Source organism: Sceloporus occidentalis, unplaced genomic scaffold, assembly GCF_023333645.1.
Source record: "Sceloporus occidentalis isolate IW3139 unplaced genomic scaffold, rSceOcc1.0.p SCAF_5, whole genome shotgun sequence".
Taxonomy (NCBI): domain Eukaryota; kingdom Metazoa; phylum Chordata; class Lepidosauria; order Squamata; family Phrynosomatidae; genus Sceloporus; species Sceloporus occidentalis.
In genome coordinates, this window is record NW_028316985.1 from 60,028,888 (window position 1) to 60,054,433 (window position 25,546).

At 38.6% G+C, this 25,546-nt stretch overlaps 1 protein-coding gene across 3 annotated transcripts in view; it reads right to left on the reverse strand.

Annotated features, from left to right (window-relative positions):
* LOC149312228 (monocarboxylate transporter 2-like) overlaps positions 1 to 25,546 on the reverse strand; it is a 132,439-nt gene that overhangs the window by 39,040 nt on the left and 67,853 nt on the right. For all 3 annotated transcript variants that reach the window (XM_089524233.1, XM_089524231.1, XM_089524232.1), the window contains exon 2: positions 17,058 to 17,299. In XM_089524233.1, the coding sequence (XP_089380359.1) occupies positions 17,058 to 17,268 (211 nt within the window). In that variant the 5' untranslated portion in view covers positions 17,269 to 17,299. The remainder of the gene's footprint in view (positions 1 to 17,057; positions 17,300 to 25,546) is intronic.

A 25,546-nucleotide genomic window follows, 5' to 3' on the forward strand; every position in this document is an offset into this window, starting at 1 on the left:
CTCGCTCAATGTTAGCATGAACATGAATGTATCTAGACATAGATAGAGATAAAATATGGCCATGACATCAGACTTAATAAGACTTAAAGTTGTTTTTATACTGGGAAGCTACAAGTTTCAAGCTCTGCTGAAGTTAGATGAATAAAACATTACTTCTTACATGAACAGCTTCCAAGCTTTACGTCTTGTCAGTGCAAGTTCTGGCTGCCAAAGTAGGCTAGTTTGGATCCTCTTCTCTCAGCCAACAGTTCAAACATTTAAAACAAATATTTTAATAATCTGGACTTCTTTAAAAAAACAACCACTATGGCACAGGAGAGATACTGAGGAACATCAGGCAGAAGAGCTTGTCATACTGTATTGGACAATGCAGAATAAAAACTGAAATGAAGAATTTTCTCCTAAAAATGGATCTGAGCATTTGGTCAGACAAGTTTAAAATTAACAAATACCCAACAAAAAGGGTGTATCCTCATAGTGAGATATAATTTCACTGAGGAAAATACAGTTGCCTCTCCCTTGTTAGCAGAGGTTAGGGGCACAGCCCCCTCATAAAAATAAATATATATATATGAATATAAATAAATAAAAAACCACAGATATATCTATATCTACACATACCTAAATGAACACTTTTATAGGAATCTCTAGGTCTTCCAGGATGACTCTATGGTCACCTTCTAGTGGAAGTTAATAATAATAATAATAATAATAATAATATTAATAAAATTTTATTTCTATACCGCTATTCCAGCGATCACAGCGGTGTACATCAAAGAGTAAGACAATTGAAACATTAGCATGAAATAATACAAAGTTAATAATTAAGAACAGTAAAAAAAAAACCAACCTAACAATACTCTATACAAGTGGCTGTTTAGAATGGAATACACAAAGACATTGCCATTTATTTATTTATTTATTTATTTATTGACTATAAAGTTGCACTGGAAAATTTAGAAATTCCTAGAGAAGCTATACTGACTGAGTCCACAAATCCTCAAATCTCTAAAAGGGAAACCAGTGAATATAGTGTGTCAATTGTATTGCACATATTGATCTTCAATGGAAGCTTGAATAGAAAACTTGATCCATCTGACATAGAACATTCTGCCCAAAACTTGAAATAAGGCTGAAAACATCTACAGACAAAGGAGAAACCAGCTCTGGAAATTCACTGGAGATAACTATAAAGTATTAGTTCATAAAGCCATGATTTAGCTTCCACTAACATCTTTGCCCTTGGTGCTTGCATTCAGTAGTGGTGTCACATTAGTGCATTGATAAAACAGCATAATTCTCTGGCATTGTGCTTATACAGCTGTCAGTATTTTCCATCCTTTGTATTCCAAAGTGCTAATTTTGAACTGTCAGCATCCGTGTGATACAGGATCATGTTCTCTGGGTAGTAGCATTATTACCTTGGCCTGAAAGGAGCTATCCTATAATATTTTATAACTTAGAAACAGTAGGAGATTGATGCTTTACAATACAATTTTTAGCACATATTACAATGGGATAGTTATATTTCAGATCACTACAACAGAAGCTAAGCACAAGAAGAATACTGTCAATATAGAGCAGTTCCTTGTTGAACAGGGCAACAGGAATAGTGAGGACTCTGGATACCACATCATCTGATAAGGAACAGCTAGAATAACATGAACAAAATAATATTAAGGACAGACATGATAGTTTTCTTCAAATCTGTGAACAGCTACTGTGAGGGTTTGTTTTCTTTTGCTCAGCCCAGCAGGACTAGAATTAAAAGGTAGACATTTCAAGGAACTAGATTTCAACTCAACACTGGGGAATAAATTTTACTGCTAGTTCCAACAAACAGCCCACTGAATCTATGTGGACTTGGTAGGCTGGCACTTGTATATGTTCTATAGACTCAACAGGTCTAGTCTAGTTGGGAACAACAATTTAATTTAACTCTATGAGAAGGCCCAAAACACACAGATCAAATGACGCAGATTCCGGCCATGTTCAGAGTGTAGCATTCAGATGGCCACGCGGATGCTGCACCATCCAGGAAGAACCAGGCCAAAAAAGACTGGATAGGATCTGCTCCTTTTGGTGGCCCAGTTCAGGACTACACCAGGGCCCAGATTGGGGCCAGGCACATGTGGTTGTTGCAGTCCTGGTGTGATGAGTGCCAGCGCGGTCATGCACCATTCCTTTGGGCCCATCTGTATGCAGACTGTGGGCAATTATCCATTGGGCCTGTTTCATTTGCAAAAATCTCATACTGAAAACGAGGCTGGACTAAAGGGCCTTGAAGATAGTTTCCAGATGTAAAATTCTATAGCATGCATTGAATTCAGGGATACATCACACAAAAGGACAACATGGATACCAAGAGCTGTGAAGCCACATGTTTGTTTGTTTGACAACACCGAGGTATCTCCTCCTGACCGCTCAATGTGCTCTACAGTGGGCGAATCTTCTCTATCTCTGAATGATATGTACAAGGCCCTATCTTTCAAAGTTCTAAAAGAAGAAATGTTGAAGAGCTTTAAATGATGGAGAACATATGTGTTATATAAATATTGTAAATTACAAAAGTGTTAACATCTAAACAGAACATATAGGGAGAAGAACTCTAAGAGAAGAAAGTCCATTATTTTAAGTTACTAGGGTGTGTCTATTTAGTGGTGTTCATTTTTGTTTGTTTGTTTATTATGTATATAGTTATGTGAAATCTGTGTTTGTATTTATATTTTTATTACGGTTCTAATAAAATAAAGATTAAAATAAACAAAGTTCTAAATGATGAAATACTGCCCTCCCTCCTAACGGAAGTTGCCCCTAATATGGGAAGTGTTGGGTGGAAAACACAATCACAGGAACATGACTAAAGATGCGTCCCACTGATAATTTGCACCTCTATGTTGCTTCTTCACACAATTCCTTTCTAGCTTGTGTATATGAATTTTAGTGCATTCTAATCATGAGATCTCACAGTTCCTGCTAGGGTGACAAACTTTTTATAATCACCGTACTTTCCAGTTTTGTATCCATTTTTTACACTTCCAACTTAGAGTTAATAGTTTTAAGAGTTAGAGTTCTAAGTCACAGTTCTTAGTTTATTTTTTATTTAAGAACATGTTAATGTGACTTTAATTTCACAAATCTCAAAAGAATTTACAACAAAAGGATTTAAATGTACTCAGTGTATATTCAAAGCAGCCTTAGAACTGAATGCATACCTACATCAAAGAATAAATTGTCCCTTGCAGCTCAATTTTTTTTATAGATGTATTAATGCTTTAGCCCATGTTTTAAAGAGGTCTCTCCTTATTTATTTTTTCCTGACTATCAAAACCTAGTTACTCAGTAGTGCTGGGAAAAATAATAAAGACACTTAAACACATGTACTTTGATGTGCCATTGATTTGAGGAAACCTTAGTTCTAAGTAAATATGCTTAGAATTGCTGCCTGACAATGCAACGTAAACATTTTCTTGGAACAAATATACATTGTGTTGTGTTTATGGCATAAAGTCTTTGGTGTAATTGGCTATGTTAAAATGAGATTATGGAGTGCTCAGAGAACTTTCAATTCAGAGAGATAAGGAAAAGGGAAATCCAAACAAACCTGTGCATGGTTTGAATAACTCAGCTCTCTTTGGAAAATGTATTTTTTATACTTTCTGGAAAGAAGCATTCCACCCCACTCCACCCCCATAGAAATTAATAGAGAAAGCACAATTTAACATATTTATGATTGGTTTCCTAACATATCGGTGCTGAAACAAAACCTAGCCATGGGTGAGTAAGTGGTGGGGAATAACATAGCATGAGTGATCTGCTATAGTATCTGTACAGATACTAATTTTCTCATCCTCAGCAAGAAAATGTACCCTGATAGATAAATTCAGAAAATGGTCAACAGTTACATTTTAGGACTTTCTCACAACCACTTTGTTTTCATAGAAACCCCAACTTTTTTACAAAGTGCAGTACTTTTTGGGGGGAAGAGGACCATTTATACCTTTTTTATAAATTCCCTCATTGAAAAAAGATGTGCAAAACTTCTTCCATGCTCACATAATGGGGAAAATTGATTTTGTTTTGTTTTGCCTGTAAGAATGAAATAAAGATCTACATCCATTTTTCATCAAAATACTATGCAGCACACCCTAAATTCCCTGGTCTAGCCTGTTATTCTTAAATAATGAGGCATGGCTGCTGGACTGCCACCGTTAGAGTAAGATTCAACAGTCAATTGAACTGGCTCCTGTGCATGAAATGGGAAGGGGTCCCATCATATCCTTGGTATACCCTTCAGTATTTCACATATGCAAACCAGGAGATGTGTGCTAAGTAATACTGGAATGTGGTACAAATGGCAAAGTCTATTAATGAGGAAGAAAGAACACCAGCTAAGAGAGGATGCAGCAGTTTGTTTTTGCCTGGGCCTATTGAGAGAGGGGCAGGAGACATCTCTTTTTCTCCCCAGCTGAGCTAATGGAGTTGCACTTTGAACTCAGCTTGCAATAACTGAAGTAAGTGGAAGACAAAAGGGAAAAGCAGGAGGAAGAGAGAGGAGATTTAAAAGCAGTTTTTAAAAGTGGGAAAAGTCTGTACAACCCTATCCTTTCTAACATATATCTTATTTCATGTGTTGTCTTTGTTGTTGTGAAAAAAATACCTTAATATTTAGAAAACAGCAAATTGAAATATCATTACAGTCCACAGTTCCTATATTGCAAGTTCAGGGAAATTGAGAGAAAGATGTGTATAACAGCACATTTCTATTAGTATAGTGTTAATATTTTAGCCTAGGAGCTTGTATGGCTAATTTCTTTCCCCTGGAGACAACAAAAACAGAAATTCAGCTACAGCTGGTGGTACTGTTTTTATAAGACGATGGGGTAAAGAAAGTTGCTCTCCCTTTCTAGTTCTATCTGAGAGTGCTTTGAATGACAGGAAGATTTCCCTGTCAGTCTTCACCAATTTCAGCTATACTTTGGGCCACTGGCTGCATTTGCAAAAGAAAAATAAAAGGGTGATGGGCAGAAAAAGTCGAAAATCTATCTTGTGCGATATGGTAAATTATAGTTACATAAAGAAATGTTTTTAGATAAAATAAATCACTCCTTTCCTGCCTATTCTATATATTGTATGAATATAGAGTTCAAAAAGGAACTTTCTCTATAAGAAAGCTTTTGATGCAACATTTACTACTGAAGAGACATTTGTCTTGCAAATTAAAGACTCTTCAAAATGGGGAAGTATCGTTTTGGTGACCATAAAGGAGGCTTATGGATAGGTTTCTCAGCAGCTCTCACAATTCTTTCTTGACATGTCATTTCATTATTACTTATCTACTTTACCTCACCTTCAAATCTCAAATTACTCGAACATTCTTTAAAATGTATGTGTGTGTGAAAACACCAAAATGTGAAGTATTCCTCAATGCCCCCAAGGCATTGGGAAATTGGGAAGTTGTGTTTTCAAGGACACACTAAATGAGGTTTTTAAAATTCAGTGTGCATTCTAATGGAGAATAAAATTTGTTCCCCACAGCAAAGGACATAGAGGTCATTCCAAGCAATTTCCTAGACATTGTCCATTCAGTTTGGTCAAAATCAAGGGCTCAGAACTTGCAGTTACTATTTACTTTTTAGGAAAATAATTTCTGGAGTTTAATTAATCATGTGTAAAAGTTTTTAAAGGGTAACCATCTGGTGTTTGTGTTGCATGAATTTTGCAACTGTCTTTTTCTTTTCTTGCAAGTCATTTCATTTTTACAATAATATCCCTGGGGAAAAAACAACTGTATTGCCTGTTCAGCCTCCAGCAGTGACAAGCCATGTGTCTCCTGAAGCTTATAAGAGCACAATGGATTTCAGTTCTCATAATTTATTATATAGTGCCAATTTTATATATATATATATATATATATATATATATATATATAATATTTATTAAATATAAGATATAATTCTTTAAAGGTGTCAATCTATACTTAACCAGTTTGATATGTCTTTGTGAGACATATCCTTTATGCACTATCGATACTGTCCTAAGAGATAACTATGGTAGTGACTGCCATAATGGACTAAATCCTATATTACTAGACTTCTCATGCAGCAGGTATTTCCCTTTGTTTCTTTCCCCTCCAAGTAGGCTCACAAAAAGCTCTCTGTCTCAATTTCATTACCTTTCTCCAAATCCCACCTATATACTCCTTACAACCTTTTTGTTTTGATTTTGTGTTGGGTTGCAAAATTGTATGGACATGTGTACATATCTGAGCACTCACTTTCCTAACATACATATTATTGTAAATCAGTTTTGTTTTAATGTATGGAAAGCTTATGCTTTTCCCATTGTGTTTGTGTAGATTTTATAAAGATACATTTTGCTAGTTGTGTGCATTTATGAACATATAATTCAGAAAGCAGAAGAAAAGAGGAAATCTGATGCTCATGGCTTCCTCCTGATGCAGAAAACAGAAGTGTGCACACACGTGCACGCACGCACGCACGCACACACAAAGACAGGTGTGTGTGTGTGTGCATGTGTGTGATAAAAGGCATACAGCTCATATAATCAAATCATGCACATTTCTTTTCCATCCCTTCCTACAGCCCCTAGCATCCTCCTCAGTCTGTACTACAGAATCCTCTATCTCTTTGGAATAGATTTGAAGGGGTCTGGAGAGAGAAAGAGAATTAGATATGTGTAATGTGTAGTGACCATTCTGCTGACAGAAGAAAATTATTGGATAGAATTCAATATCCTGAGGCAAATAGATCCCATGTTTTCATAAACTATTGCTTGGTCTCAGTGTGTTTACAATCATTGCTTTTAGAAAATAATGTTCTCCTTGTTCTGAGCTTTTGTTGTGCTGAGGTGCAGACAATGCCTGGCATCCTGTTCATGACATATATAGGCATATGCGGGGATTCAACCTAGGTTAGTAATTTTCCAGACCATGTGGAAAGAGATATACTGTGCCTGCTTCCACAAGCACCTCCCTTAGTGCAGAGAAACAGCCAGAGGGCTGCTGGGAGGCTCTCAATTTTTCTGGCCACGGATCAGCTGCTGTTCATGCCCAGACCAGACCCAGCTGCCATAACTCAGTGAGCAAAGACAAGATTACTAGGGAAGTCATGGTGTAAAGAGAACATCTTTCACTACCTCAGCTGTCTCTCATAGTTATTCTTGGCCTGGTACAGACGGCGCAGGAGCGCTGTCCTCGAGCCAAAACTAGGGCTGGGGAACACATAGCATCCGCACGCTCGCCAGCCCTAGTTCTTATGGATGGTGCCATTTTGAAAGTGTGTCATCCATACAGCGTGCGCAATGATGGTGTCATGCATGTGCCGCCTCCACACGGACTGGCACGTGTGTGATGCCACTGCAGCACTGCAGGGCACTTGGGGCACCCTTTCAGCATTGCGGGAAGGAGTTGTGAAATGGAGCTACTTCTGTGCACATGCATTGCTGGTGCGGCCTCTACATGGCTGCACCAGCCAGGTGGCCCCTTTCTCCTTTTCGCCATGCCTGTCGGGGTGTCTGGGGACATGAAGCCCCTTGGACACCTCTTTCCAGGCCATGGAGAAGCAGCATTTTGCCGCTTCTCCATGGCCTGGAAGTGCTGGGTTGGGGTGGCAGGGGCTGCCAGTGAGACTGCCCTGCCTCCAACCTGGCAAGAAAAGGTGCAACACCCTTTTTCCGCAGTCTGTATAGCACCCTTGTTAATCCTTTACACTTTATGCCTTGTATGTGCCCTTCAAAAAATAAACTATTGTAGCAACTATTATGCAAATTAAGACTTATACTCCACCAGCAGAATTTTATCCTTTATTCCTTTATGAAAACATGGGATCCATTAATAAAAACAACATTAAATCTTCTTCACCTTCACCTTCTCCTCTTTCCTCATTTTCTTCTGTTAACTAAGCTTCAAACACTTTACTCACCAATATTCTGAATGCACCATATGAACAGGTTTTCCAACTAGCCATAAAAATAAACTGCAAGAATTTATCTGGGAGTTACATTTTAGTTGTCATGTGAACAAACCTTCAAGACCCAACCACAGCTGATAATGTAACAAGAGGGGTTCTTTGTGACATGGCAAAGAGAGAGCTCTATTGTTTCCACTGTAACATGCAATTTAGTATCACAAAGGCTGTGTGGGCATCATAGGACGGGCTCTGTTTACTCTGAAACGAAACGAAATCAAATGCATCATGCATGAAAAAGATCAAATACATTTGCACGCACTTCCTCTTCGTTTCTTTCCTTTTCATAACTAAAATGCACAAAGTCAAGCATTTGGGATTCTGTGTCATTTGCTACAGTGGCAAGTCTTAACATATCTGCAGCAGCTTGCATGGTGTGTGTGTGAGAGTGAGAGTGTGTGAGAGAGAGAGAGAGAGAGAGAGAGAGAGAGAAGGCACAATTCTGACTTAGAGCCTTTGCTGGGAAGGCCATTGAACTGACTATCCACATATTATCTCGATGTTTTAGTTAGAGGGGGGAAGGCTGAAGGAGCTGGGTATGTTTAGCTTGGTGAAGAGTAGACTAAGAGATGACATGATCAGATGCTTTAAATACCTCTAGTGCTGCCACAAAGATGAGGGTACAGCCTTGTTCTCTGTTGACCCAGAGGGTAGGACCAGATCTAAGGTTTTAAGGTATAGTAAGGTAGATTTTGAGTAATCATTAGAATGAACTTTTTGACAGTGAGAGAAGTTTGGCAATGGAGCCAACTGTCTAGAGAGGTGGTGGTGTCTCCTTCTCTTTCCAGCTTCAAAAAGAGACTGAACAAGGAAGCTTTAGTTTGAGATCCTGGATTTGGTGACCTACTAGGCCCCTTCCAGGTCTATGACTATGGCGGGTTATAAACTGCCGCTTTGCGGCAATCTGCCGCCGCCACTGTTTGCTCCGTAAGCGAGCCGCTGCAGCCAAACCGCGCGGCTCCATTATGGAGCAAAAAAGAAGCTCCAAAATGGAGCTTCTTTAAGCGGCACCTCTATGACGTCGCGAGGTGCCAGGGGAGGACTCGCAACATCATAGACGCCGCGACACATGCGGACGCACAGCATCCGATACGTAAATATGGCAGCGGCCGTGTGGAACAGCCGCCGCCATATTGTACGTACAGAATACGTACTAGGGTTAGGGGGGTGCGGAAGCACTGCCCCTTCCTAATCCTAGTACGTATTCATTACGTACTAAACGGCGGTCTGTAACCCGCCTATATGATTCTAATTTCATTTGTAAAACTGGGTGAGTTGGAGAGCAAAGCTTGATGGAGTTAACAGAACTGTTGGGGGACACTGAAGATTATCAGACCAGCACTTTCCATAGGGAAAGTGCTGGTAAATTGCCTCTAGAACGTTGAGGAAGGTGTGTGTGTGTGTGTGTGTGTGTGTGTGTGTGTGTGTGTGTGAAAGCCTGGTGTGTTTCCTAAACATCAGGGAATCATCGGCTCCCCTCCAGCATCACTGAAGCATTCAGGGAGAGGGAATTTTCTCTGAACGGAAACTTTGCGTTCAGAGTAAATTCCCTCTCCCCGAACAATTCAGTGATGCTGGTGGGGAGCCGACGATTCCCTGACGTTTAGGAAGCATGCCAGGCTTTCACATGTGCATGCTTTCTCAACATTCTAGAAGCAGTTTACCAGCACTTACCCCACGGTCTGATAATCTTCATAGTCTTAGGATCAAACTGCAAATTATGTTCATTATTAGGGCTCAGCAAGTGACAAGTCTGAATCCCAGACTGAAATGGCCTGATTTGGACCAATTAACATTGGCTCTGAACTGGACTGATTTGGTCTGGATTGATTCTGGATTGGAACAAATTGGTTCAGATAGATTCAGACTGGTTCATCAAACAGCAGAAAAACAAAGCCAAACTGTTTATCCAAAATGCCACCTAAAGAAAATGGCAGATAAGAGGGAGGTGGAATTTTCTAATTAGAAGCTCCAGTTTCTAATCCAGGGCAAGAATATCATCACCCATTTACAGTGTTTCGCGGAAAAGATGGTTAAGGCTATATAATCAGTTGTCTTCTTCTCTCTTGTACTCTTTAGCTTGTTCTCTTAGCAGCAAGATATTTTCAAAAGAATTTTGTTGGAGATTCAGGCAGATTTCTCCTTCCAATTTTAACATGCCTAACCTCTAATTCCCCTTTCCTCAGTCTTTCCATATCCAGTCCTCCCTCCCTCCCTTATTCTCCTTTATCTTCAGTTTATTTGAGTGAAACTCTGTGCTGGTCTCTGTGCTGTTTTACTAGGCAGTGGCACTGCCTTTATCTCCTGTCTCATCTTAGATTTGGCCATGCTTTCTCCACCTTAGGTTTACTTTTGAGTGCACTCTCTGTTTTTAGGGGTTTATCACACGGGAAAAATCTGGGGTTTAAACAGGCATTCTCCGGGGACAGTTGTGTGATCACGTCAAAAATTTTCACACGACATCATAATTATTGAGGACTTATCCAGAGAAGAGCCAGGAATGCTCAAGCAACAAATCATTCACGGGGAAATCATGTGAATGATTTGTTCCTAGAATATTTCTGGTTCTTCCTGGGATAAGTCCTCTCTAATTGTGATGTCATGTGAAAATCTTCCCCGCAAATGCACATATGTTCCTGGAAAATGCCTGTTTAAACTCTTGATTTCCCCTGTGTGATAAAGTCCTGTCCTTTCTCATTTTGCTATTTCTCTCATTCCCTTCTGTCCTCCCTGTCTTGTTATTCTATCACAGAGTAAACATTAATATTATATGACTGGAAAGTTTTTCTTTATTTAGGCAACTGCAGGTAAATTGTATGCAATGAATATTTTGGTTTCCTCCCTACCACTTACATATTAAGTTCCTAGAAGTGGAAAAACAAAGTGCCAATTCTAAAAAGAGAAACTGAAAGAGATGCAGAAAGCTGTGTCTGAGTTTTCTAAATATCTTAGGTTGTCTCTTCAGGAGATCTGATGTGGGAGAAGTCAACTTTGGCTGTCTGTTAAGGTGTTTAAATTGTGCCTCATCCTATGCTTAACTATGTATATTTGCAAATAAACACAAAGATGATAACATGCCAATATGTCAAAGCCTCCAGTAAATGTCTTCCACAGAGAACAAAGCTGTAGTAAGCCCTATAGAACTTCCCACTGCTCAGCGTAGTGGAGTAAAGTTACAACATGTAAAAGCTGTGAATCCCATGGTGGCCCTGTGCTCCAACATAACAGATGCTCCATACATTCAGCTAATGTCTCAATTACATATGGTCCTGAGCTGGGAACAGCAGCTTGTATTGGGAAGGATTTCAAAACAGACTTTTAGCTTTACTTTTTATCAAGTGTGGGGGACTTTCCAGGGAGGTGAAGTTGCACTGAACCCTCACAAACCCATGAGAGACCTCATCCTGCTCAGCAAACCTTCTCCAAACCCCACTTAAATTATATCATATGGATGGGGCTGCTGTAGGTTCATCCTTACTGTAGTGGAAATAAGAATGCATATCTCAAAGCTTTATCTTGGCATGTAAATTCCCACTTATTCTCACAAGAAAGAATGATTTGTGGAAGGAGATTCTTAATTTTTCTCTTTGCTGGTTTAGATTTTTAATACATTTTTTCACCTCTGAATCAATGTTTCACACAAATTTTACTTTTTACTTAGTGTTTGAACAAATTGTAAGCATTGCTACCTTGCTGCAGTAAGGACATTTGAAAAGAATATACATGAAAATAGTTGTTTTTGTATTTATGTTATGGGAGAGAAGAATGCTGGACCTGATCCCCTCCCCCCCTCACCATTCCTTCTCCTTTTGTGTCGTGTCTTTTTAGATTGTAAGCCTGAGGGCAGGGGACCGTCTATTATCCCCTCTGTTGAAAGCTGCCCGGATTCCCATTGACTGGGCGGCATATAAATAAATCCTATTATTATTATTATTATTATTATTATTATTATTATTATTGAGAGAAACTATCTTCATTTTACTCTTGCACAGGAATTACAAGAATCCTCCTGTGTTTGGTGAATTTTTTTGGTACAGAATCCTGACATGTTGAGACACACTTTCTCATAGAAAGTAAAAAATTAAATGTAACTTGTTGACATCCTTAACATATACTTTGCATGACTATGAGGCAAAACAGATTGCCCGAAAGGGGTGGCTTGTAGCTGCCCCTGAGGATGCTGGATTGGGGCCATGGTAACTGCATGCCACAGCCCTAATCCATCTTTTTGCTGCCCCCCAAAGAAGCAGCAAATAGCCGCTTCTTTTTGTGCTGGCAAAAAAACTGGCTTTTGTGCCCCACTTCTGATGGAAACCACTGTTCAGACGCTCCAGTGGTGTGTAGCATGTAAATGCCGCGCCACTGGAGGAGCACCCGGAAGCCAGCCCACATGTGAGCAGCTGGGCAGCATGAAGCCAGCTTCTGGACAGCTTCAGAGCATGCGGCATCAAAACGTCAAGCTCTGAGACTGCCCAGGCGGCGGCGAAAAGGGGTGATCTATTTTGCCTTTATAGTTGGTAATATATCTGATATATTAGTTGGAGCAGTAGTGGTCCCATTTACAATTTTACAATTTTGTGGAACTCCTGTTTTGTTTTGTTTTTTAATGCAATAATTGGTTGGCAATAAATTATCTGAATAACTTCGGAAAAGGTTTTTTTGTTTGTTTAAACTAAATGTATAGTCATATTTTGCATGTATACTGTCAAGCTGAAAGTTCAAACTCTGGTGACAGTTTGCTATCTTCGTGAAAGATCTAGCTTGCCATAGCAATGGATATTTGGGAAACAACTTCACTCAGTGTTGCAGAAAATGGCAATAATAAAAAAGATCGATTTCTGGCTTGTCATTAGACTAATACAGTGATCAAACATGCCTGAGATGACCAAGCTGTCATTGAGTTCCTACAGTATACATTTCATTAAAGCCAAGATCCAACTACAATTGGCCCTTCTTATACATGGATTTGTTATACAGGGATTTAAGCATCTATAGTTTAAAAATGTTCAAAAAAGTATAAATTTCAAATATCAAACCTTGATTTTCCAATTTTTATAAGGGACACCATTTTGCTATGTCATTATATTTAATGGGACTTGAGCATACACGGATTTTGTTATCCACAGGGGATCTTGGAACCAAACCCCAGCATATAACAAGGGTCCACTGTATGCCAGTATTGACTTTTCAAGGGATGTTATATGGCCCTGTACAAGTATTCTTTTGAAATAAATTATTCTATGTTCTGTCTTTTTGTCAGTTGATGCCATGCAGATTTCAGATGAAAGAAAACAAACACAGTATGATTCCCCATAGCCACAGATTTAGTATCCGTGGTATCACTTATCCATGTCTGAAAAAATGGCTGTTCACTCTAGACAATCCATGTCTGTTCACTCTAGTCATTTCTAGGTCCTCTGGTCTAATTCTATGGTATACTTTGCCCAAAAGTTATTTGTTTAATTGAAAATAATAGGGTCCCCTATTACATGTGGTTTCTGGTATCCACAGAGAGTCTTGGAATATAACCCCCTCATGAGATAAACCTTCAGAAAATATTTGGGAGATTGTATATATTCTCTAACATCTAAAGATCTAGTAAAACAGGGAGACTGGCTTTCATTTCTATCTCTGATGCATAGGAACTCATTCTGAAAGACATCATTTAACACACTTGTCAGCCAGAGTGTAGCCCAGGGTAAAGAATGAGGAGTTGCCTTAGAGATTCAACTACTGCTCCTTTCCAAAATGGAGCATTCTTTGATACACACACACACACACACACACACACACACACACCTAGTGAACCTTTGGCACTGTTGATTGTCCTGATTCCACGGGCTTTGATTTGGTTTTGTTTTATGAGAAGCCAAGTCAACAAATTCCAAATGTACACCAAACAAAATCAAGACATGCATGTTGCTGAAAAATATACAAACTGAGCCCTCAATTGTCAAAGCATTCCACATGAATGGAAAGGGACAGCAAAAGTATGTCTAAGGTGGACAGCAAAGTTTAATGCAGAACTTGATCTATGAAGTTTAGCACATCTTGTTTATGCTTTCCTGAAGGGGTGAATGCTGTGCATGACCTATTTGCTGGAATTAACCATGAATGCAGGAGACCATATGGATTTGCCAGATGGCCTGCTATAATTTAATGGCATTTATTCTAAGTATGAAGTAAGTGATAAACATAATTAACATTCCTTTACCTCCTTACTGGATGTCTTTTATTAGTCTCAATTTTTTCAGACATTGAAAGGTAAGTTAATACCTTGTTACTGAAACACAGATGCCTGCTAATTACCTCAGGAGGTTGAAAGCCTCCAAAGCAGAGATCCTCTGCCTAGACTCTCACTTACCCAACGACCCCACTGTGAAGATTAATAGGCAAAGCGCTAAATCATAATGAGTGTGTCAGATCTCAAATGTTTTTCGGGTTTCTCCTAATTAGCATTAAGAGATACAGAGTGTGCCTGCAACAATTTCAATATATCTACTCTGCTTTGCTGTAAACAAGCTACCTTGTACACTGTGTTCTTCCTGCTTTATTCCAAGCAACAGTACATCAAATAGTGGAAATCAAAGAAGCCCATTTAGATAGAAGAAGGCAAGAAACATAAATGCATAATTCTCATCCAAACATTATTTTAATTGTTGGCCTATTTCATCTTCTGCCAGTGATTGTTTAATGCTTTATTTCATGAGAAGCTAGTATGAGATAACTGTAACATCAAATAATGTTTACTTTTGGCAAGGTTACCTGCTGTTAACACATTAAAGCCATATGACTACAGCAAGATAACAAAATAACTGCTCATGGTTGAACTGCTCTGCCCTTATTACTTTATCTATAGAAGGTAGAGGAAGTGACTTTAAATTATTTTGTGATACCTAGACCTAAATCCGATTACTTGCCCTAAATAGAGTAAACTCATAGATTGAATGGGAACTTGCTAAGTCAACATTTAGGTACGTTTGATTGATTTAATGGGTCTACTGTAGTTGGTTCCAGTAACTAGATTTAGGCCTTAGAATTTACATGCAGATTTCTGAGTTGCTAATACAGTGGGCTCTTGGTATCCACTGATGTTTGGTTCCAGGACCCCCCAAGGATACCAACATTTGTGGATTCTCAAGTCTTATTAAATACAATGGCACAGTAAGATGCTGTCCCTTGTATAAAATGGCAAAATCAAGGTTTGCTTTTTGAAATTTATATTTTTAAAAATTATTTTCAAATTGGATGCTTGAATCCAAGACTAAAAAAAATCCATGGATATTGAAGGCAGACCGTATAAGATGAAGTGTCACAAAGAAAGAATTATCTTAACATGTTCATGAAATTTACAAATCCTAAATCTACAAATCCTAAAAGAGTTGAATACAGCAGAGCCCCCGTACCACCTCGAATTGGAGTGTCTGTGGCTCACCACACCCCATGTTATTTAGCGGCAGCAGGTACTCACAGGTGCACTGATAACATGGAGCTTCAGCGTCCGTGTTTTCCCCATCTGTGGGGGCCCTAGAAATGAACCTCCATGGATGGGAAGGATCCACTGTATTCTAATTAACACCAATATCTAACTAAGTGGTGGCATTAATTTTCCAGAGGTGGCTGGTGGATCTGCTACAGTTGCACTAGCATATCTACTGGGGAGTTCAATCACTGTTCCTCTCACAACAGCTCTGAGTTCAATAAGAACTCTGTGAGGGCTGGACTCCTCTTCAACCCAGAGCAGGTACCACAGAAGCAGCAGTAAAATCCAGCTCGGATGCACCACATCTGAAGTAACACCTCCTATGCAAAATCAGTAGAGAATAAACTGGAAATCAATCAGGTGGATAATCAGGATACTAAAATTCTCTGGCAATTAGAAACAAGAAGGCACTACAAACATGGAAATAAAATAAATATGGCTCATTGGTTTTTACTGAATCTATTTTATCAGTTTCTTTAGCTGTATGATGAAGTTAGGCTGTATTTCCACTCTCACCAGTGCCCTGAAATAGAAGACAGCATCAAATTTAAATGGCATATTTTAAATCTTTCTCTTTTATTCATGGTCTTTCTTTCTTTTCTTTCTTTCTTTTTGAGAAAAGTTGTAGTGTCTTATGGACACTGGATCCAGTACATATTTCTCTAATAAAACCACTTCTCTCAGTGGAATTGGGAGTGTGGAGATCCAGCCTTCTTTCTGTAGCCCTCCATGCAGCCCCCAAACTTAATCTAGTCTCTAAAACTGTTTGCTTGCTTGCTTGCCTGTTTGGTTTAAGGCAGCATAGTGAGCTGAAGTAGAGAAAAGAAATAAGTTCCATCAAGGTGGTGATTAGTGGTTAGAGTGATGGTGGACCTACACAAATATAGGCCCTAATTTCTAATTTATTATATCGATGGTTCTATTTCAACAGTTGACGGTTAAATTCAGTTGACTTCTCTATTCCTCTGTGAAATACTCTGTTATGCCCAATACATTCTGGAAGAAGAGTGACCAGTATATTAGCTGGATGCATGTCAAAGTCACGTTTTAATCATGTTCATAAATGTGGTGGAATTTATATCCACTTCCATTACTGTTTCTAGTTGGTTTTTAAAAAATTTTTAGTTAGCAACTGATTTTTACTTTTTTATCATCTTGGGAGTTGTTTTTCTGAACAAATCAATGTTTTTGGATTCTCAGGTTCTCCAGAGTTTGAGAACTTGAAAACTCACTCACTATCTTGTGATGTTTTGGTTTGTCCTAGCAAAGGTAAGGCCTGATGATAGATTCTGATTCCATTACAGATGAAGTAGGTCAGCTTCTTTTGCATTTTATGAATCATGCATTGAGTGTGATAGCTGGTGGGTTTACAGGGAGTCAGAAGAACCAGCATGTAGCTCTTTAGAGAAACACATCAAAAAAGGTGTGTATAAATGTATATCCAGTAGTAAGTCAAACTTCAACAGGACTTACTCCCAGCACATGAGTTTATAGCCTCAGCATGCCAAAACCAGCAAGACTATGGATTAGAACTTCAATTAATATTATAAGACAATGAAGCAAGCAAATTAAAAATTCTCAGGTACCTCCTGCATACATGACAGCCAACATGATAGATGATATCCAAGCTATCTGGCTATACGATGTGTCGAAGATCTCCTGTATTTCCTTGAAGAACACTGTGATGGCTTTAGGGAATGCATAGGAAAATCCAATGGAGATGAAAGCTCCGAAGACCACGACCCAGCCCCATCCTCCATCAGGGGGAGCATACTGCGGTGATGTTGATGGTGGCATTTTAAAAAGTCTTTAGAGTTTATGATGTAGCCTAAAATAAAAAGTTGAAACCATGTTTTAAATACATGCCTCACTTTTTAGCATATAGTTCATATATTGGCCAATTAAATGTAATAAAAAAGTGATTATCAAAGAACTGTTTTAGAGGGCAGCAGATTCTTAAGCAACTGTCACTGGTTGATGTAGTGTAATTATTCGTTTAAAGAAGCCAAAGTAGACTTCAGGGAGGGAAGAATGTCTTGGCAGTGGCTACTAAAAAAAACCTTATTAGGTATACTGTAGCTTTTGCAGGTCACTGATCCAAGCAACTGAGGTTGCATTTAGCAATTAATCACAGATGGCAAAGTGACATTTTGGGTCTGCTAGTATCAATCTAACTAGTTTCATAATCTCCAGTGAAGTGTGAGCTGACTTGTGCCATATGCGGAACTGGCCTACAGCTACCTCTGTTATAACAAAAATGCAAAATACCTTTTGGTTGCAGCCTTAGGATGTCTTTTCACATTATTTTAAATTTACATTTATTAAAAACAGTCTGTTTTGAAGAATATACATATATAGGATGACTTGTAGAGATAAAACACAAAGATTAGAATATTTTAAACAACATTATGATAATATATACAGTATACTAAGAGGAACAGTATTGAATCAATATATAAAGTATATTACAATATATATTACAATATATACAACAGGAACACAGGGTAGTAGCATTTCCAGTTAAAATCAGAATTTCATCTGGTTCACTAGATTCAGCTGTTACAAGCTGGATATGATAACTTGGTTTTGGTGATATTTTCCTGGTAATATTTATTTATTTATTTATATTCCACACTTTTCCTAATACTGGGACCCTAGCTGGTTCATATCAATAATAATAATAATAATAATAATAATAATAATAATAATAAACCAAGTAAAGCATTTATTTAATTAAGGTTTCACCTGATTATGGAAGCATTTAGTCCTTTCTGTATCTCATGAAATCTCATGGGGAAAATTTATATATTTGGCTTCTTCCTAGATTTCCCTAACCAAAACTATTGGGAGGGCAGGAATCATGATAGTTTCTGTCTCATTCCAATTTACTGGATGAGTTTCTTCATGCTGCTCATACTGAAAATAAAATCATTTCCATGTCAATGAATACATGCAAGGCACTAAGTGAAATGTTAAACCACAAGAATTTGCTAATTAAAAGAACAACACTAAATTGGATCATGTAAGTTTCCACCTGGCCTGGCTGAGGTGAATAAATGATATAATTGAAGTGTCTATGTATAATTTGCACACTGTTATATAATCTTTATCCAGTTAATCCTCACAAAGGGTACTTCTAGTGTAGAAATAATGCAGTTTGACATCTCTTTAACTAGTACAACTTCATCCTACAAAATCTTACAGAATTTGTACTGGTAGTTTTGTGAGGCACCAGCACTCTTTGGCAGAGAAGACCAAAAAACCTGATGAACCTACAGCACTTAAAGTCGTATCAAACTGAATTATTTCTACAATGTAAATTCACCCAGAAGCTCCCTAAATATACCCAGAAGCTCAGTAATAGTGTTGAGAGAAAGTGGAAATACAACCACTGAAGCCCACTGTCCTCATCTCTGCACCTCATGGGCACTAGATCAAAAAGATAGAAGATTGCACTATGCATATACACTGTCCACTTGTAATTGCACAGAGAAAACCTAGCATGTATAATTTCAGACCTTTAACCAAAAGTGTATTTAGAAAAAGGGTGAGGCCAACATTCATGAAGTAACAAAGTCACAGTTCTTCCTACCTTGCATATACAGAGCTGGGGAAACACTGATTAGCTAATTTCATACTCCCAAATAAACATACAACATCAGACTCCCAAGTAAACATACAAAGTTTTAGGCTTCAGTGTCCAGGAACCCAATGGGCCAGGACTCAGACATAACTGTTTTGTTGGTATTGCTTTCCAATGTGTGAAGTGCTTCCATGGAAAAATGTTGCATGATGTGTGATGCAAAGTAGTGTGAGGAAACTTTAAATGTAATGTTTGAACTGTGGTAATGCAAACTCTAGTGATGAAAAGGTATATGTAAACATTCTATCAGTTCTTGACAGGTCTGTCATCCTGCTTAAAAAATGTGTCCATTTACTGCTTGACTGAGATAATTTTAGGATTTAAAGTAAATGCTACTTTAAAAGACATAGGAGCTCTAGCCCTCTATTTTACTCTAGAGTAAATTCAGGGTCCTGATATGGATTAGGACCATAGCTTTAACAACACCCCAATGATCCATCCCAATGATCCACCACACTTGTAATTTATATTGTAAATTAGCAAGCCATTAAAATGACAATTCCCTAATTTTTAAAAGAAATCCAAGATGCAATGGCTCTGGGGCTAACACGCCCCCTTTTATACCATGTTAGAATCTTTTTCTGGAATAGGGCTCTACATGTATTCTAGAGTCAAATAGGAGGAAAAATGTGGAGGCTATTCATGTCTTTAAATATTTACTTTGACATTAAAACTGCAGTTACTCCATCACATAGAAATAAACCCTACTAAACTCAAAGTTTGTCTTCATAGGTGGAAAAAACAAAACAAAACTGCTCACTTCATTTCCAGTTGTGTTGGACCACATGGTGTAGAACCAGTTTCACAGTGAAAACACTTTTTAAGGCATTTATATGAATTTTATAAATTCATGTTTTACATGTGTGTATTAGGAAAAAACGGATATTTTACATGTGTGTCAGCATTGGATTGGAATTGGGTTGAGAAGGCTAATTGGAGGGCAGGATTAGTTTGGCAAGTTTGGTGTGTGCCACCATGTTGTTGTTTTTTAATGTTCAGGGCCTATTAACCAAAGACCAGCAGGGCTTCTGAAATGAAGGCATATTTTGTATTTTATAAACTTTTTAACATGCAGTTGTACCTCCATATCTGTAGGGCTTGTGATACCTGGCCATGGCTGTAAACCCTTGGTCATTCACTCATTTGCTAGCTCGCTTGCTCAGATGGGGATGAGCAAGTGGGAAGGGTAACTCAAGCTCCATTAGTTCTGATATGCTGTGGGGAATAATACTGCTCATCTTTTCATCTTTTTCACTGTGATTGTTGACCATGGAGCATTTCACCCTGGCTGTTGCTGTCCCTTTCCCAACTAAACCTAGCCATGAGATCAATGGTGAGAGGTGGATTGTGGTGATTCCTCACCATTGCTTGACTTCAGAGCAACTTCTCCAGCAGGGCTGTGCCAGGGAAGGGGTGGCAGCAACTGAAGTACTCTATTGCCAGCAATCACAACGAACGAGATGGGCAGCTTTTATCCTGGATGTGTATGTGTGTGTACACATCAGGAGACATTAAAAACAATGCATAGTTGAAGGGGAGGAGACATTTAGACTTCTGTCCCTTACTCCTTATCACTCACTGGGATGTGAAGAACAGAGATGATTGAATGGGGGTCACAGCCAATAAGAGTGCAAGTCGGCAAGATTTATCGGTGGGTGATAAGGCAATTGATCGATCGTTTCCAGCATGATGGTAAGGAAACAAAAGTGCATCCCTTTTATACCAATATGAATTTGGGCATGGAAATTTTGTGGAAGTCAGTACAATTTGAGTCCATTTTATTTCAAGTAGGTGTGGCACTAATAGGGTCACTGCAGGGTTACTGCACACCAGGAAAATTCAAGGGTGAAGCTGGATTTATAAGCAACCCCTTAGTGTTTTTGTTTTATTTATATACCGCTATTCCAAGGATCATAGCGGTGAACAGCAAGTAAGCTAATTAGCAAGTAAGCTAATTTGACCCCAACAGTCTGGGTACTCATTTTAGCCACCTCGGAAGGATGCAAGCCTGAGTCGAGCTTGGGCCCTTTTGCTGGTCTTGAACTCGCAACCTTGTGGTTTCCAGTGAATGGCTGCAGTACAGGCATTTAACCACTGCGCCACCAGGGCTCCATAGTGGGACTTCCTTCTAAGCAAACAGACATAAGATTGAACTGTAAAAGTACCCTTGTTCCTAGGCTTTGTCTGCATGGGTCAAATAAATGTCCTTTCCTGAGTCCCATGGTGAAAAGTTGAGATTACACAGGGCCCAATCCCTAGTTCTGGTGCAAACTGTCCATGTGACATCTAGCCAGTTCAGCACTAAATCTGCTGTATACTTCATTTAAAACATTTTTTTTAAAAAAACTCACCTTTTGCTTTAGATCTTCCCAGAAGATCTGCAGCTCTCCATTAATTGTTTATAATGGGTCACACTATACCACCTGGTGCTCCACTACCTCAGTGAATCACTCACTCTGAGGTCAGAACAAGGCATCCAGCCATGTGATTGACACTGGATGACATGTTCTGATCTCAGCACAAATGACTCATTGCAGTGCTAGTGGCACAGGGTGGAATAGCGGGATGCTAGGTGTAATAGTGGGAACAGCTATTCAGTGTCAGAAAAGGTAACAGAGGGATGTTGAGGCATTTCTGGAGGTTGTTCCCAGAGTATTCTACCCCATGCAGACCCAGCCCTATATTTTCAGTTGATTTTCCTTTACATTCTCAGTGGAATACTCATTGGTGGTGTTTAATTATAAATTTCATAAGAAAAAAAACACAACTAAAGCACAGCATTCCCCCACTGTATTTTTATTAGTCCCATTGTGATGTTTAAGCTTGACTTATTATTCCCTGATATAAGCCATCTGTGTGCCATTTTTGAATAGAGACAGGTTGGGTGACAGCACAATCTTTGTGGAATCTGCTACTCTGAAAATTGACAAAAATCAAATAAATCTTATTAGAATTAATGTAAAGAGTTGCTGTTCAGAAACTAAAACAATAAAGGTAGAGGAGCTTCTTATATCACATTGCAATGCCTTTGTTTTATGCATATACTTGTTTTAATTTGTCACACATCCTGTATTTTCAAGATGGGATGTGTTCCAAAGACAGATAAGATAAAGTACAAATACTAGCATCTGTAACTCAACTATATAAATGACACCTCTTAATTCTATAAATAAAATTATAACAGCTGTTCAGTTATCACTTGACAAATGTCATACAGATTTTAGTACAAGGAGGAAAAAAATGACATTTTTCTTCAGGCAGGCAAAAGGAACAACCAGTCCAATTAATGCCACATTTCCAAGAAAGTGAACAGCTGTTCAGCCTTCTTTGTCAGGAATATAGGCTAGAATTTTCCATGTAGATCTAGTTCCAATGGCTACTCCCCAAAAGAGTTGCTAATGCATGCCTTAATTTCTGATTTATGGCAACCCTAAAACGAACCCGTAATAGGGTTTCCTTGGCCAGATTTGTTCAGAGTTGGGTTACAATGAATTCCTCTGAGGCTGAGAGGGTTTGGTTTGCCCAAGGTCACACAATGGGTTTCCACTAAAACCTGATTTCCAGAGTATTAGTCCAACACTCAAATTACTTTGCCACACTGACTCCCCCCCAAAGTACTAGGCCTGCTAAATCAGTGGACCTTATACAAGTGTTAACTTTGCAAGTTCCCAGTGACTGATTTGGTGTATTGTACTTGGGACTAACAACTGGATGTAGGCAACATTCCACCCTAAACTAGGTGATGCAGCTCATACTTTACTAATAAAAAAGGAATGTAGTAGAATCAAGTGATAACACTGTAAAAAAATATTATCCTAAGCATGTTCACATGGAAGACAATATTTTCTGATTCAGTGACATGCATATTGGGCATAGTTACCGATTCAGTGATGTGCATATTAGGCATAGTTCTTGCAAAACTCCTTGACTGCTTCAGAGATCTTTCTTGGAATGTCCTGACTAAATGAAGTTTGTGAAGCAGTGACTAGGGGAAGAACCAATGGTGTAACCAGGTTATGGAATATCCCTCCTCCCCCAGAGAGCTTTCCCAATGCCCTTAGGTGATCTCTTTTCAGTGTTAGGTGAAAAATATGTGTTTTTTTAAATCCCCAGTTATGTAAAATCCACTGAATTTTATATTTGCTGTTTGTTTTTAGTGATTCAGGTACTCTTGATGCAATTGCATCCTGGCTTAACAAGTGGAGACATGCACGCAAGCTAGGAAGCCAAGGTTAACTATATACCTTCTTATGATAGCTGATCCAGAAAATTTTCATCATTAGCTTCTTAAAAACCCAGAGTATGAAGCCATGTTAGGAAGCCACATATATTCTTCATGGAGCTACCTTTGGAACCTGGTAGGTATTTACATGAAACATATACACTAGCCCCTCCATTTTCACTGGGCATCCATTCCAGATTCCACCACCACCCCTGTGAAAATGGAAAATCACTGATATTCAAACCCCATTAACTTGAATGGCAGCACACACCCCATTTTGTCCCCCTCCATTTGCCTCCCACGAACAAGTGAGGGACGTGGATTCGAAGTCCACAAAAATGGAGGGGTGACTGTAATTCCCTTTAAACAGCTTCACTGTCTACCAATTCATTTCTGGGCATGACTCAAAGTGCTGTTTATGACTCATAAAATCCAAACTATCAGAAGTATTCTGTGTCCCCTTATGAACCTGCAAGAGCCTTAAGATCCTTGGGGGAATGCTTTCTCCCAGTTCTATTGCAGGTCTCTCTGGTAAGAAAACAGGAGAAGGAATTCTTGGTGGCTGCTCTCACATTGTGAAATTTCCATCTGTGGGAGACTAGGCTCCCCCACCACCACTTTCCTCTCCCCACTTTCCTTTTCCTATCAGTAAATACCTTTGTATTCAAAAAAAGCCATTTGATGATTAACTGGTCTCTGGGAGTCTATTGTATGATGTGTGTGTGTTCTATAGTTTAAACTTTATTGCTCTGATTTTAAATTATTTTAAAGTTTATAAAGTCAGTGGCATTTCAATACAATTGAAAATTGTGTTTCAACTTTTTTGTATCAAGTTTTTCACTTTTTTTCTTTTAGCATTTCTATAAGTTGCCTTGGGACCTCTGTTAGGGAAAGGGCAGGATATAAAAGAAGTAAGTAAGTAAGTGAGTGGATGGATGGATGGATGGATGGATGGATGGATAAATAAATAAATAAATAAATAAATAAATAAATAAATAAATAAATATGTTATGTTGAATCATAATAGGCACATATGATTAACTGTGGCTTTCTAGGTTTTTTTACATGATGGCAAAAAGAGTGCATGCAACTGCATGTAGTCTATGCTGCTTGTTGTTGATATGTGCCTTCAAGGCATTTCTGACTTGGGTGACTGTTAGGCAAACTTATCATGGAGGTTTCTTGGCAAGATTTGTTCACAGGAGGTATTCCATTGCCTTCCCCTGAGGCTGAGAGCCTGTAGTTTGCCCAAGGCCACCCAGTTAATGCAACCTTATCCAAATGTAATGACTGAAAGTGCTCTCAAAACCGACCTTAGGACATATCCAGACTGACTGAAAAGTCCCAGATTTTTTTGCTGTTCTTTCTAACTGGGTTAAAATAGGGTGACCTAGGGAGCTGGTGTGTGTGTGTGTGTGTGTGTGTATATATATATTTAATTGTACCAGAAGCTGACAGAAAGTACAAAATGTATTAATATGTGTTACATATATAGGTGAAGGGTAATAAATAAGAATAATATCAAAGGGTGGAATTTACAAAGAAATGTATCTGCAGAACAGATAGTTTGAAGTAATCTTTTTTCTATAATGTGTTAGTTGTAGTTTGTAGGTTTTGTTGTGAGTTTGTTTTCTGTATTTTTTATTCTTTGTAGTTTTTTATTCTTTGTAGTTTTTATTCAATAAAAATAATTTTTTTAAATCCTGCATAAATTGATACTAGGAAAGGCAGTATTGTACTTGAGGACTCTGTACACTGGTGAGCAAGGTAGCTGGAACTGGATGTAGTGGCTCACTGGCCACCAATGCACAGATTTCAAAATAGGTGTAATAGCCTCAATATGCCCCTGTATGATACGTCCCTATTATTGCTGCGCAACACTTCAACACTTGCATTCTGATTGTTCTCAACTGAAGGCAGACCCAAGTGCATTACTATAACCCAATCAGGAAATTATCAGAGTATACTTGTCAGGTTATCCTGGTTAATGAATGGCCATATATTTTGCTGCCCATAAATACTTTTTGATGCTAAGGTACCTGGCCCTCCAGTAGTAGCTTTGAACTGAGAATTACCCCCAGATGAGATGCCTGTTCTGCTAGGGAAAGTACCACACCATCCAAAAGAGCACATAAGCCTAATTTTCCGACCTGGAAACCAAATATTCAAAGAGCTTCAGTCTTGTCAGGATTTAACTTCAGTTTTCTGGC